The sequence below is a fragment of the Rhipicephalus microplus genome, chromosome 1 (genome assembly GCF_043290135.1).
Source record: "Rhipicephalus microplus isolate Deutch F79 chromosome 1, USDA_Rmic, whole genome shotgun sequence".
Taxonomy (NCBI): Eukaryota; Metazoa; Arthropoda; class Arachnida; order Ixodida; family Ixodidae; genus Rhipicephalus; species Rhipicephalus microplus.
Window position 1 is genome coordinate 167,677,760 of NC_134700.1, and position 15,511 is coordinate 167,693,270.

Below are 15,511 nucleotides of genomic sequence, written 5' to 3' on the forward strand. Positions count from 1 at the left end.
AATTACAAATTGTAAAAGCTAACTTGCATGTACCCAGAACTGCTTGAACTATTGTTGCAAGATAGGATGTAGGTCAAAACAACAAATTATAGTGCCACCTAAAAAAATCTATAGACCATCTCCCTGAAAGGAACCCTGATGGGATGCAAAGAAGCAGCGATGCGTACGTTGTTGACCCAGTTAAAACGGGCATCGACGGGGTTGCTGGAAGAACTGTTTGAAGCAAAACTTGGTGTAGCGTTTACTCAAGTGAACGTTCGTTTGAAACGCAACGACACGGGAGGCGGGCCGCGTTGAAGACGCTTTCGCTCGGCTTTCTTAGTTGGCTCGTGTCTCGTCATTGTTACCCACGCACTGTCTCTATTCTTGAATGCGATATGTATTCTTGACTCGCACCTCACCGGTGTTGCTCGTCTTCCACTGCCAACGCTTGCGTTCGGCGTCCTTGGATCGCGCTTCGCCGGTGTTGACATCACCATTAGTGAACGCGAACGGCTTCGCTAACCCTCGCAACGCCGGCAACAGTTGGGAAAGGTACGTGCACACTAGCAGGAAGCATGCCGCGACGGCATCCCGACCGTCGGCGCGATCGCACGGCAAGCAGCGGCGTGCTGTCCTCATTGTGGCCGCCGCGAGATTCTCGAGGTACGTGCAGCATGTGCACCCACCGGCTCGCGGTTTCTTCTAGCTGACAGATAGAGAAAGGTGGCACGGGTGAGGTGATGCCCACGTGAGGACTGGGCTCGAGCGTTGCGAGCGGTGGAGAGGGCAGTGGTGCAATAGCTGCGCCCATTGCGCCAAACTGCACTAAGACGGGAAACCTGCTTCATTTTGCTACTTTTCCTCCTTTCTGTGCCAAAACTGCACCTAATTACAAAATACTATAGAAAAAACAGGCGCAGCACGTGGCTGGTGACAACGCGCAGTTAGGGGTGGCCTGTGAGCTTCCAATCTTGCCCCGTGAGAGGAAAATCAGCGTATGTAACTGCGCGGTAGTAAACACGGACGACAAGAAGATACAAGGACAAGCGCAGTTTTTTTTTTTTTTTTTTTTTTTTTTTTTTTTTTTTTTTTTTTTTTTTAGGGACGAAACACTGCCCGAAGAACTAGAAATGTAACTAATCAAGGTGGACGATTGGGCGAGTTGGTGATTCATGATCGACGTATGTAACTGCGCGGTAGTAAACACGGACGACAAGAAGATACAAGGACAAGCGCAGATACAAGGACAAGCTGCGCTTGTCCTTGTATCTTCTTGTCGTCCGTGTTTACTACCGCGCAGTTACATACGTCGATCATGAATCACCAACTCGCCCAATCGTCCACCTTGATTAGGAAAATCAGTGTCCAGCCGGGGGAAGGGTAGATACGGCCGGACGCTGGTTTATTTATTCCAAATACTGTTGGCCATTATGGCCGTAACAGGGTGGGTACAGTAAACATAAAACAAAAGCAAGTACAATGTATTGTATAGAAGACAGAATTTTTTTTTCAATACAAAAAGGGAAAATATTTAAACGCTGTTAATAAAAACGTACATATATATATTGCAATGGTGGTATAGTATGCAATATGAAGTAACTACACGATGTATTTTCGAACAACATGGCAATATATGTACAATATATAGCAACACTCAATGTTCACGACATATTTTTAATGCACTGTTCAAAGTTTTCTATGTTCTTTGAATTCAGTACCGGTACTGGCAACTGATTCCACTCTTTTATCATTCGTTGGAAAAAGGAATACGCATACACATCAAGATTGCATTTAGGAACCAAATACACAAATTGATTGCATGATCTGACATTGCTGGAAGGCCTGGGAACAAGATAGGGTTTAGTTTCAATATTAAGGTGTCCTTTTGATAACAAAAATGTAGTTTAAGTCGACCGACTTTCCGGCGATGAGCCAGCGTAGGCAATTCAAGCAACCGAAGCATTTCAGAAACGGAGTCAGTTTGTAAATAACGTAATAAAATTAGCCTTGCGGCTTTTCTCTGTATTTTTTCAATTCGATTTATTAAACGAGACTGGAAGGGGTCCCACACAGCACTGGCATATTCTAGCGTTGGCCTTACGAAGCTTAACGAATGGTGTTGCTAGCTTTAGTTTGCGACGGAGGAACCATAACTTCTTTTCTGCAGCTGCACAAATGCTGTTCACGTGTGGTTTTCAACTTAAGTCATTTGAAATGATTAAGCCTAGGTATTTTATCGAGTCAGCTTCATTTTGAGTTTTGGAATTCATCTCATATTGACATTTAATTGCATGTTTTTTTCTGTTCGTTACTCTGAGCATAACTGATTTAGATTCATTGATTTTCATTTGCTATTTAGTGGCCCATCTTTCTACGACTCTAAGGGCTTGCTTAAGTGACGTCTGATCATTCTGGTTATTGATATCACGGTATATTAGGCAATCATCTGCGAAGAACCTGACAGTTATGTTGTCACTTACGTCATTAGCAATATCATTTATAAAATAAAGCATGGGGAGGTGCAGACAATTGTTCCCAAGACTGGTGTAAATTAGTGTGGCCCCCGAAAGTGCACCTTGGACGAAACAGCTTTCCACGAGCCGATGTCCGAGACTCCGTGCTAATCGTGTTTGGCAGATGGATAGAGGACAGCAGTGGGAAACAGCTGAAAGCTAGAAGGGCAGTGAACTAGCAAACCAGTTTAAAACTTCTTTGTAGATCATTGTCGAAGGTCAACTCAGACTTAGTGCAAATATTAAGGTGAGATGTGGTTTCGTATCGCGAAAATCGGCAGAAAGTGGATTTTTTTAAAAATCTAGTTTGCAGTTTCTGGAACGCTTTTTTTCATCTGATTCCAAAATATCTGCCCTGAAAACTGTGCAGAAGTGCTCCTGAAAATTGGTTTCACCCTTCTAAGTAGCGAAAATATTTTTGGAAATCACAAAAAAAAAAAACCGCAGCGATTTTCAAAAAATTATAGCTTTGCGATGGCGCGGCCAAGAGCCGGCTTTTTGGGCTCATTGGAAAGAGTATTTCTCCGTTTTCAAATGTCTCACCTCAGCTGGCTTCTCCCTTTAAAAACAAGTGCACAAAAAGCAAATGTTTGAAGGTCGTTTCGAGGCCCCTGATTGGCTGTGGTCGCCGCGGTGCCCCAGCTCATCTCGCCTTTGGCCCGATGCTCGCTCCCGGAGATTGTAGTCTGTTGCTTGTGCTATGCAAGGACATGGCTGTCGAAAATCGCTACTTCGTCACATGTCCACGGCTCGACGATTACTCAGGATATAATTGCACGGTATACAAGCGCGGCCCGTCACTAGAGTCGTCTTTAGATCTAACTCTGCTGGTGGCTAATTGAACTTTGCGAGCGAGAACGACGTACTAGCGCACTCGTGGTAATATGCTTCTTTGCAGGCAACAAAGTACATCACTCGCTAGCTCCTCAAAACTGCGGACGGGCATTTGACGCATCCGCAGAGAACAAACACCACCATCAAGCTCGTGAACCCCCCCCCCCCCCCCTCCACGGCCAAGATTGCTCGGTATCAGCGGCTAGCAGTTTCGCGTGCCAGCACTCGAAACTGTGCTAACAGTTAGCACAGTGCGCGCCGATTTTTTCGTCATCGTAGCTACACATTTTGCCCATCGTCACCGAACGTCGCTGCCAAGTGCATCACGCACTGGCTGCACTGTCCATGCGGCCACGCACTTCACGGTCATATGGAGTGCTGTCAATAAGCTTTTGTGATGCGATTTAGAGGTGCTTGGAGCCGTGCTTGGTATTGCCGCGAGTGTCTATGAATGTTCTGACACAATGAAAGCCTCGTAAATTAGCGTTTCCGTGACCCTGAAAACTTAAACTTTTCGGGCGACCGCCATGCTCACGGCTCTCTGCAGCCCTTGACAAGATGTCAGGCAAGAAGACAACAACTCTTTTGAAAATAAAAAAAGTGAAACAGTGTTGTTAGTTTTCGATAAAAAATTTCATTGTGATTTATTTTGTCTTCAATGATAACTGCTCTCCTACATTATTTCAGTGGCCAGAATGCAGCACCAATTCGTAGTTGGTTGCACTCCATATTAAAAAATGCACTGGAAGGTTTAAAATTAGTTTGGGAGAATATTCTGTGATGTTGTACAAGCATCTCTAAACATCCATTTATCGCACAGAGCTTCTTAATTCAAAAGCGTTCCTCCTTAGTTCACTGCTGTGCTTCACATGGTCAGTATTTTTGGCTGCTCCAAAATCATCTTTTCCTACTCCAAAATGCACTTTTTGCTGCTCCAATACAGTTCTAGTCAATCGCATCACTGAGAAGGTGAAGCGATCGAGTGTTGCGAGCGGTGGAGAGGATGAAACGAGAGAGGTGACACGCAGCGAGCGGGAACAGGCTGGGCAGAAAGTGACGTTAATGTGCGCGCACTGCGAGAGAAGGCATGACCTACCTGGCACCGCCCAACACCTGCGGCCAGGAGAGCGCGGTGCGGACTGAGGGACAGTGTTACACAGGCTAGTCAAAGAGCTGCTTTGCATCTAAAAATTAAACCACTACAATGTCTACATCCTCTTATAGTTCTGGTATATCCCCTGCTGTAGCCATTGTAGTGCCTCCTCCTTTCTGCTGCGAAGTGTGTAATTTACTGCCAATGCTGTTCTCCAGCGTAAGGTGTTATGAGCTCACAACTACAGCCAATTTTGGTGCCACTGCCAATGTCCATCACAACTATCGCACACAATGAGAATGAAACCAGTATGCAAGCTGGAATAGAACCCAGGCATTTTACCTGTTAGACAAGTATTCTACCGCCTGGCTATGCAAGAGCTTGAAAGTTCTTCAGAAAAAGACCGTGTCAGGCGACGTGTCAGTCAAAGAGTCACTTAACAGATATAATACTGTATTCTCTCGATTCTACCGCGCCCTTGATTGTAACGCCCACCCGGTTTCCACGACAAAAAAAAAAAAAAAACACATGGATCGCAACGCGCACCTATTTTTCTTGTTGGCTTGCACGATCACACCACTCGGGAAAACGACATCGTTCGGGAGCGTTTTCTGTTTAAATATGTGGTACGGGAGAAGCTTGTGCCTATTTGACGTGCAACAAAGCATTGCCGTCACTCTAGTTTTACCGTGGCCTGATGTCAGCACGCGAACTTGCTTCGCCCCCTTTTTCTCGGCGGTTGTGGTGACAGGCATGTCGAAGTAAAGAGGCGTCTGATCGGCATTCCCGATTTGCCCAAGTAGGTAGCCGTTGTTGTGCCGCAAGTTTAGGACGTAGCTCTGAAAACTGGGAAGCTTTTTTTTGTACTCCTCCGGCAACTTTTCGCATATGCCCGTTCGCATTCGGAGGGAAAAGCCTTTCCTCTTCATAAAGTTAGTTAGCCAGCACTTGCTCGCTTTAAACTGGCTCCGCATTAGCCCGTTTTCTAAGGCTAACTGCATAGCCTGCACTTGGAGCAGGCTATGCAGTCTCTCGTCACGGGCCGCTGTGCCGCTCACTACTCAATCACATACTCGCCGAGCAGCTCTTCAATTTGCGGAAACCGACCCTGCTGTGGTCCACTGAAGCCTTTGCGTGAATGTTTGCTGTCGACAATCTTCTGCTTTTGTTTCCACCAGTCCCGCACGCACGTTTTGAGAACTTCGAACGACCGCGATGCGGCCCGATTTCCGTCCGTTTCAGCACACGCGTTGACTTTTCTTTTAAAAGCGGCATCGGGGTGCACTCGTCCAATTTGTAAAGTCGGCCCTTCCATGCCGTCAATGCTAATTCACTACAAGATGACGAACTCCTTAGCACTCGTACGAAGTGCCGCTCATGGGAAACACGTAGACAGAAATGGCCAACGTGCAATGCCGACGCACTTAGGGGGCGGCCATTTTGGAAATGCCTATGGCAATAGAATGACCATATTCATTTTTTTTTTTTTCGTACTGGATCCTATCGCTCATGTGATTTATGAACTCACTTAACGGGAAAAAAGGTGCGCATTAGATTTGAGTAATTACGGTATTGTGTCGTAGAAGCATAGTATTGCATCAGGCATTGCACCATGTTAATTGTGTAACAAGTGGGTGGTTGAAAGCTTGCCAACCGGTTACAAAGGACCGAGCTAAAATTTGTCATCATCATCGTGAAAGGCAGTATCAGCAGAGCACAGCTGCACAGGTGTGCACATTACCTTACACACTTAAAGCACACATACTTCGCTCCATTTCAAGATTTTGAATCGTAGCATAGAAGGTGCTTCACAACTTTACTTGCGATGGGCACCCTAAAAGACTTCGCTACGGGCTCTGAAAAGGCCGCTCCTCAACATGCACCATGTCTATCCTGCATGTTTCGCAGAGGCCCAGCATTTAGTTTTTATTTTATCGTGGGAGAGGGGGCATACAGCGAGTTACTTGCAACATATTTAATTTGCTGTATTTTGGTTTGCCAAAAATGTGTACAGTCAACTTCGGGACTTTGCATACATTAAACGGTTCAGTGAATGGGACTGACACATTCACTGTATTCTATGTGCCGTTCAGGTGGACACTGTCAATATTGGGACCATCTCTGCCACCACGATTAACTTGGAATGAATGTAAGATGACAGGCTATGTTCGGATTGTTAGGTTAAAGCTAACATCAAGATAAAAGTAACCGAAGTTCGCAGTGATATCGATAAAGGATTGTTGCCAGCTGGGACCTTCAGTCAAGATCCAAATAACCAGAGTCAAATCAATGGAAGTCGGTGATAGCAATAGTCAGAAACGAATCAGCATTAAAGGGTTAGAATATTGAAAGAAGTATACCACTACGTAGATATGCATTATGCTTTTCTTTTTCTGTATTTTCATCAGGCTTGTGCGAATAGTGAATTTTTGATTCGAAGGGAATATTGATTGTGTTTGAATAATTTCGAATCGAATTCGAGTAGTATATATGACGTATAAAAAAATTGGCATATTTATCATGACCTAACTTACCTGCACAATATTTTTTGTTAATTAAAATAAGGCTTCTATGCAAATTTTATTTTTATTTTTTTTTTTCAAAGGAAATCGAAAGAACTTGAAGTGGTAGCAGGATTTGACTTCCAGCAAGATGCGAGTCATAACCCTTAAAACATGTAACATTTAAAATTTTATTATACTTTGAGCATATAAGCCATCATAACAAGCTTTTAAGCTTAATAAAATGAATTGATTTGAGGGTAATATTTTCATTCAAAGGGGCCGTCTGACTTTCAAGTAGCCATGGAATGGATTCACCAAGGAAGCTTATTGCTTCATGGATTCACTGTCCAGTACATCTAGAGTTGCAAAGTTGTCTCGTATGCTGCAAGTGCATTCTCTCTTCTCATCACGACGAAAGCGCTGGAAGCTAAGCAGAGAGGAATGACCGGGGGAAAGAAAATACATCACACGTGCTTTCTGAGCTTGTAGAGTCATTTGTCGAGAGATGAGAGAATTTCTTAGCTGACTCTGACAATTTATGGTGAATTGCACGCTGCGTGCTGCGCTGTTATTTTTGGCCTGCGTGTCCTCGATAGCTTCGACAACCGATCGGCAGCGTTTTCTGACAATGCTCAAAAAATGTTGCAGAGCCCCTTTATATTGGTAGGTAAGCTTTGCTTCAGAACAATTTTTTTTTGGATAGGTGCTTTCATTGTTCAGCACCCCTACACTGCAGCAAAACCACCTTTACAGGCAGTAAATTCGGAATAATATGGATTTATTCATTCTTTGCGAATACTTTGAAACTTTCACTAATTAAAATATAACCGAAGCAGTTTCGAATACCGTACTATTCGTTCGAATATTGAGAGCATTTGAATATTCGCACAAGCCTAATTTTCACAGTTACTTGCTGGCAATAAATGATCCTTATTCCTCCCTACAGCAACACAGATACATTGAGGGTGTCTAGTTATAATATGTCGATAGTGTTTAGTGTTTGGTCCGTCCTAGCTCATACATGAAAAATAAAATGTCACAGAGTTTCGCCTTGAAATGCTGCACAGGAAAAAGTGGCACTTGCAGTGGATCCCTAAGCATATTCGTACATGACAAGAACACAAGGGTGTTTCTTGAGGCTGTCGTCACTATAAACGGGTGCTGCAAGGAGTGCTGCTGAGTCGTGCTATCGAAAATGGAACAATGCAGGAAGCTGGAACGTGTTCACCTCACAACACTTCACACTTGTTTCTGATGTCAGTGCAGTTATGCAGTGTGCTGTGCCCTTTTATTGCCTCTTTTGAGTTGGGACTTTCTCTTCTGTTGTGGGTATTCCCCTTGCCCACATTTTGGCTGCATTTGGTTGCTGCGGCAACAGTTTGTGCTGGTGTCATCTTCTATGGGCGAGGGCATTTCCAGACACTGCTTTGCAAATGTGAACTGGAGGCACGTTTTTGCCATTCAAACCAAGACAGGCGTTCGCCTCGATAAACGTTGTATCTATTTCAGGTGGTAGTTTAACAAGAAGAGGGCCCAACATTGTTTTGACCGTGAATAAGCTGTGGTTTAAGTTGTAATGCATTGTCTTTTCAGTCGGCAATCCTACACCCATCGCTATGCAGGCTGCTGACGGTTCGAGAGTATGCTCGTGTTCAGGGCTTCCCCGACACTTTCGTCTTTGTGGGATCGGCGAACGACAAGTGCATGCAGGTAATTCATTCGAGCTGCAGCGTGTGTTTGAAGTGAGGAGTGAATTTGACATGAGCATTTCAAACATAAAACGTGATCTTGGAGAACATAATCGTAGTACGCTTAGAATAATACAATTTGCATCCCTTGTACCTTCCTTAGATTTTTTATCTGCTGGTTTTTAATAATGATTTGCAAAAAAATAAGTTAGCTCTAAGAGGTGCTCTCACCTTCTAGGACTAACGGTAGACAGTGAAAATGATTGGTCTACCTTGTTGCAAAGGTAAACAAAACTGAAGTCCAGCATCAGCTTGTCTTGAGGGTTGCAACAACATGGATGAGCGAGGCCCTCTTGAGGTTTTATTTTACCACTATAGCGCAATGGAGGCCCGCTAAACTTGGTTTTTATCCTCATCAGCGCAGTTTTGCCAGTGTGGCAGAAGTAGATTTTCATCTTTATTGGCACTGCTATTAGCTTGTTTGTCAGCGATGCTCACGCGGTATCCTTAACTGCCTTGATATTAGAGAGCTTGCTGCTCTACTTTTTGCTCCAAGAAGAGAACATAAACGTGTGTTCTGTGTGCAGATGGCAATAAGGCACTGTGCATAGGTGTTTTAAGGAGCAAGACATTCAAAAATACTACTAAACCTGTTTGCAGTTCGGAGTAATGCTGACGACACCATGAAACCATTGATTTTTTTTTACAATTCCTTGCCAACTTTGCACATCTCATACACTCTAAAACTGCAGTACGATAATTTGAACTCGGGAAAAAAGTTTTCCTCGAAAAAAATTCAACGCTCAGAGGAGTAACATCCACTATGCCTTTCCTGGCTTTATTATCTGCTAGTTTTCATTAAGTGTGCTTCAAATAAAGATATTATGAGCACTGATAATAAAGATATTATGAGCACCTTCTTTCGTTACCAGATTACATAACTCACAATGCATGTCAAAATATTATTTATGCGGTGTTGAGCACCCTTTCCTTCAAACCGCCCCAATTGTAAGCATTTTCCTAAATTTGTGCTTACCTTTCAGCATAAGTAATGAAGGTTGCGGAGTGTATTAACAAAACATACATTGCATAATGTTGTCACTTGTGTTGTGCATAAAATGCAAACATTACACCAGGTTAAACATGGCTCAGGATTATAGTATAGTGAACTGTGTGCATGACATTTAGTCATACTTGACACTCAATCAAGTGCATCACGTATATATTTCACTGTACTATCGTTTGGATCTGTACGATACCTTAAAGTAAGGCTTTCAGATTACTAGCATTTTTATTCAAATTCTTGTGTTAAAGGGGTACTGACACAAAAATTTCACCCTCGCATTTTCTTGCTGTGTTGTGTTTCTGGGGCCCTGTTAGTCATAACACGACACATGGTTTTTTGCAGTACATGAGAAATAATTATTTACAGGCTTATTATTACCGACAAGTGTCGGTTTCTGTTTCGAAAACGACAAGCCATCGGGTGCAACTATCATCACCTAGCGGGTGCAAAGCTCGACCATGTCAGCACACAGAACTGTGACGCACTTCCGCGCGGTTCGCATAAAGAAGTTTTTTCGAACAGAAAACATGACAGCGATGTCATCAAACACAAAACTTTCAACTCGTGCACTGTGGCTGCAGAGTGATAGTCTGCCGGAGCAAACAAGACCAAAAGAAAATGGTGGCTATGACGTCGTCATAACTTTCTGCAGCGTAGTCACTTGAGAGAAGTAGGGAGTCCCCGAGGGTCCCCTTTGAGGACGTCAGTAGCGCGATGGAGTCGATTGCTCTCACAAATTTCAAAATAAATTTAAAGTATTTTTCAAGCTGTAATCTCTGTTAATATCTTGCAGATGATATATGCATGTTCATGGGCATCGATCTTGCAGGCTATCTTGGCCACGAAATTTTCTGTCACTATCCCTCTAAGATTGATGTAGTCGTTTTATTTTTGGCTGCAGGTTGTCAACAATTTAGAAACCCTAATGATATTGAGGTTTGTTTCACTCGAAAGTGCGCAGCTCCTTCATGTGCATTTTTAAACAAACATGCTCTTTGTTCTATGCAGGTTGGAAACGCTGTGCCACCTCCTCTTGCTGCAGCGATCGGGCAGGAGATAATTAGGTCGCTGTCATTTTCGTGATTGTAAACTAGACTTAAATGGGTCAGAATGCCAAACCTTTGTATATAGTAAGAAGCAGAATGTGTGTTTTTTTTTATTTTATGCTACCATTATTTACTCACGGACTGTTGTACATTGCTAGCCAAGCTTGCACATTTAACTCCAATGTTTTCGTGAAAAATTAACTGCATTGTATGTAAGTTAATAGTGTATAAAGTACGGTGTGAAAGTCATGTGGTTCTAAAATTGACTTTAATCAGAATTTTTCACTCGTAAAACTTTACTTGTTTTCTGAGATACCGTTTTTTAATTAGCTACATTTTTTAAATAATGTTTTTCTATTGCAGTTGTATTGTAATTTTTAAAAAATTAACAGTTAAAAAAAAAATTAACCTCTAATGGGGCCCTGCAGCACTTTTTGAGCATGGTCAAACAACTCTGCCGATCGGTAGTCGAGGCTTTCGAAAACAAACACCCTAGCCAAATGTTATAGTGCAACACACGATCTGGAATTCACAACAAATTCTCAAAATCAGCTAAAGGTTGCTTTCTCTTGTCTCGACAAAGGAAGCTAAAAAATTACTTGTCACAGCCATTGCATCAGCCATTGCCTGATTTTAGCATGGCATGCTCAGTCGTTAGTGGGGCTGCAGTAAAAGGCTGCGATTTGTCCACGCATGCATGGACGATTGCACAAAAAAAGCTGCGTATTTGAAGAAGAAAAAAACAAAACAGAAAAAGTGCTCAGTGTCACGAGGCTCACGTGGTGTATTTATTTTCTCGTGCCGTCCCTCTTTGCTTAGCTTTCAGCACTTTCGGCAGGACAAGAGAAGAGATAATTGCAGCGCGCAAAACAGTTTTGTTACTTTTATGCCACTGTTATTTTCATTTGTTTTATGTGCTCTTGTGGTCTCTAAGAGTACAGAGATTGTAGGGGTGTTACAAAAACACATAGACATAAACAGAACATGGAAGGTATTTTATGTTGTATGAAGTAGAAAAAAAAATTCATGGTTTTTTGTCTCATTCATTATTGTCCTGCTCCAATACTGTACCTATGCTGATGACACCAACACTATCAGCAGAATGCTTCTGGCTTTGCAGCTAGTATTTTTAGCTGACGACATGGGTGGCTTGGAAACTGTTGAAGAACAGTTGCTCAGGGATTTGTGAGCTATGCTAGCAGCTGGAGCTAGCATGGAACTAGCATAAAGACTTTGCTGTCATGCCCGATTCACTCATTTAAAACTCCATATTTGTTACAACTGCTTAGCTGTTGGTACAACTAAGGCCAGGTTCAAGATATCCAGGTTCAAGCAATCTTGTAGTCCTACTTGTGAGACATGTTCATCAGTGTGCCAGCACCTACAACTATTACTTTCATCTTGCTTTGATGAAACACTAACTTTCTTTGTGTCAGTAACATTCAAGCAGCCATGCAGCAAAATTTTTTATCTCTCTGCCACAGCCATGTAAGTGATATGCCTTGTCAGGTTGTTTTCTCATGTTGCATCAGAACTACTGAAAGTACCTGTTAGGTAGTGTGAACTTGTTGTTTGCTTAGTGCAATATAGAAATAAGTTTGTTGCTGTTTATTGCATGGAATGTGAGGGGCTGTTACCTAACTGAAGCGGTGCTATGACTAAGAAATGGCTGTAGTTGTTCAGTGTGTTATTGCCATTTTACCTCATTTACTGCTATGCTCATTGCCATGTTATGAATGGCGAAGAAACTTCGAAGGTCACTGACAACCTGACTACCGCAGGCATGTTGAAATCGTGCATCTGAACATGAACATGGATGTAATGCGAGAAATGACTGGAGAATGTAGAGCGAAGAGGCAGGGTTACATTTTGATTCTAGGAAGCAAAGAGGGCTTACACATACTATTAATGGTTCTGATGCAGTAGCAGCCAAAGCCAGGGTACAAATGTAAGAGTGGCTGGAGACGGCATGAGAATTTTTACAGGTACAGGCACCTACTGGTTGCTCTATCACAATAGTGTAAAAGCAAGTTGGTAAGGCCAACACATATTTTCATATTCATATACACATTAAGTGCAGAAATGCTTTAAAGGACTACTGACATGAATAATTCGTATCATGTTTTTTTTTTGGGGGGGGTGGGTGTATTTTTTGCACTAAGTTGCTAGCGCATACTCGGAAACCTCGTTTGTTGGAGCACTTAGGAAACATTTTTATAGCACCCACTTACAGCTTTGGTTTCAGTGGTTGTCGTGGAAATATGGCGTTTTCAGTAATGCAAGCACTGGGTGACTCCCTGGTTTTTTTTCCAAGTATATTTGGTCGAGCACTTACTTGCGGTTTTCCTAATATTCATAAAAAGTCTTCTAAGAAATAGAAATGGTTTAAAGTTGTACAGTTAAATCTCTTTGTAAGAGGCATGCTCCGGGCAGCATTTCTTGTCTCTTATATGGGATGTCTCTTATAATTAGGGGACCTCATATTCATTTTCTATTGTAGTACCTATATTATCTTGCCAATTATTTCACAGATTTCAATAATTTAAAATTCATGTACAACATGTTCACTGTGTTTAGCTACATATTCGTGATGTGTTTGCCAATATATCCATCTAAATGTCATTTAATGACACTACTTTATAACAGTTCAGGCCAAGGAACATCATTGAAGCAGGCACATAATTAAGCTGCAGGCAGAAAATGTGGGAAATTTTGTGTAATGGACCTGTGAAGTTATTCATGTTCTCACCTGCTAGAAAGTTTCCCCAGTAGTGTACTATAGTTGTAATCCAAATGTATGGTGAGGACAAAGCCTTTGATGAAAACCGTAGTTTTGATAAGATAAATAGTATTGAAATTTTTGCCAGGACAAGGAGCTCTATGGCATAGAAAAATCCACGTGTGCTTTTTTGCATTACCAAGGATTAGGCCTCAGTTAAACTGCTGAAGACTATTAATGGCGATATTGTCGCCAAAATTTTGCACACTCTTTTTACCGTGTTATTTAACTTCAAGTGATGTAATGACAGATTGTTGCCATAATCTCTCAAATGCACACGATGTTGTTAGCCATTCTACGTGTAATTCTGTGTGTCAATTTATGTGCCATTCTCTGTGCTTGTGTGTGCTTGTACAGAAAACTGTTTGTGGAGGTTACATTGACTTATTTGTATGACAAGTGCCGACTCTGCATCCATACATCTATGTTATACAAAGAGTATAACAAAGTACATACAGAGGGAACTGTCGACGCATTTTTTTGTGCAGCAGTGTTTGAAGCCTACACACTTCTTGAGTGGTACAGAAATCTTTGAGAATCTTAGAAACTTCTATTCAAAGGGCTCTGATATTAAGCTGTATGTTTAGATGTCTTTGAAGTTTGGAACTTCCTTCTGAGGCAATGGCGTCTCAAATATGGTGTTCACAGTTGTGCGAGCCTAAGTGTACTGTCCATATGTGTTTGCATGCGATTTCTCTTACTTCAAAGGGCTGAAGTGGATATGTTTGTATATACGTTCCTATATACAAAAAGTAAACATCTTGCTCTGCACCACAAGCGCGTAACTGCCCCAATATTTATGTCACAGGTCTTAAAGGCCTGACCACACCCACGCTTTGCAGCGCGTCAGCTCATGGCTTTTCTACATGGAATCACGCACTCTCCCTAATAAGGAAGAGGGTGCGAATATTTGTGTAGCCGCGTGCCCCCTCTCTAAATATGGCGTAAAAAAATCACAGCATATCCTCGGAGTGAATGATGATGAGTGGGGCGAAGCGTTCGTCAGCCCATCCGTGCGTCTGTCTGCCTGTCCGTCCGTCTGCACGTCTATTCATCCGTCCATCTAGGGAACATTCTAAGTACCACCATCTCACATCTTTTCATCATATTGTTACGGGGAGTATTTAATAAGTGAACACCGGGTGGGCTAACACTGCACACAGTATGCAAAGATGCAGGACAAGAGGGCTGTTCAGACACAGCCCCACAACAACATGGTCGTCTTCATTCTGTCTGCATTGTTTCTGCACCCGTGCCTGACGTACTTTCTATACCCGTGACATTACCCCGGGCGGCAAAGCACCGTCCCGGTGCCTGCTGTTATTAGATGGACAGGTCACTGTGATAGGGCTTCAGGCGAGACACATGCACCATGTCACTTCTGGATGTAACAGTGGGGTTCGTAGTAGGAGAAATTTCATAGGTGACAGGTGTGACTTGGCGCAGAACTCGGTAAGGCCCAACGTACTGCGATAAAAGTTTCTTGCACCGGCCGACACGACGAGATGGCAGCCACAGTAGCACGAGAGAGCCCGGAGAAAAATCGACATCCCTATGTCGGCTGTTGTAGAGCGACTTCTGTGCTCTCTGGGACGATGAGAACCTGGCGCGGGCTACTGTACGTGCCATCAGAGCACGGGAGATGGCATCTTGTGCGTACGAAGTGGTGGACGAAAGGTCATGCGCAAGCAGGGTATCGAAAGGTAGTAAAGGATCACGGCCAAAGAGGAGATAAAATGGTGAGTAGCCGGCAGTTTCATGACGAAACGAGTTGTAGGTGAAGGTTACGAACGGAAGGGCAGTATCCAAATTGGTGTGGTCGTCAGAAACGTACATAGCAAGCATGTCCGTCAGTGTGCGGTTGAGGCGCTCAGTAAGTCCGTTGGTCTCAGGATGGTAAGAAGTCGTAAAGTTGTGCCACGCGTAGCACAGGATCTAAGGAGGTCTTCAACCACACGAGACCGGAAGCAGCGGCCACGGTTCGTGAGTAGGTGAGAAGGAGCGCC

The 15,511-nt window shown here is 43.1% G+C and overlaps 1 protein-coding gene across 5 annotated transcripts in view; it reads left to right on the top strand.

Annotated features, from left to right (window-relative positions):
- LOC119178578 (DNA (cytosine-5)-methyltransferase PliMCI) overlaps positions 1 to 14,282 on the top strand; it is a 167,971-nt gene extending 153,689 nt beyond the window's left edge. For 2 of the 5 annotated variants that reach the window (XM_075887629.1, XM_037429788.2), the window contains exons 32-33: positions 8,520 to 8,636; positions 10,689 to 14,282. In XM_075887629.1, coding sequence (XP_075743744.1) covers positions 8,520 to 8,636; positions 10,689 to 10,763 — 192 coding nt within the window. In that variant the 3' untranslated portion in view covers positions 10,764 to 14,282. Of the gene's footprint in view, positions 1 to 8,519; positions 8,637 to 10,688 lie in introns of those variants that run through there. The other 3 variants (XM_075887634.1, XR_012893947.1, XR_012893948.1) reach the window with 3 other exon arrangements.
- Positions 14,283 to 15,511: the final 1,229 nt, after the last annotated feature.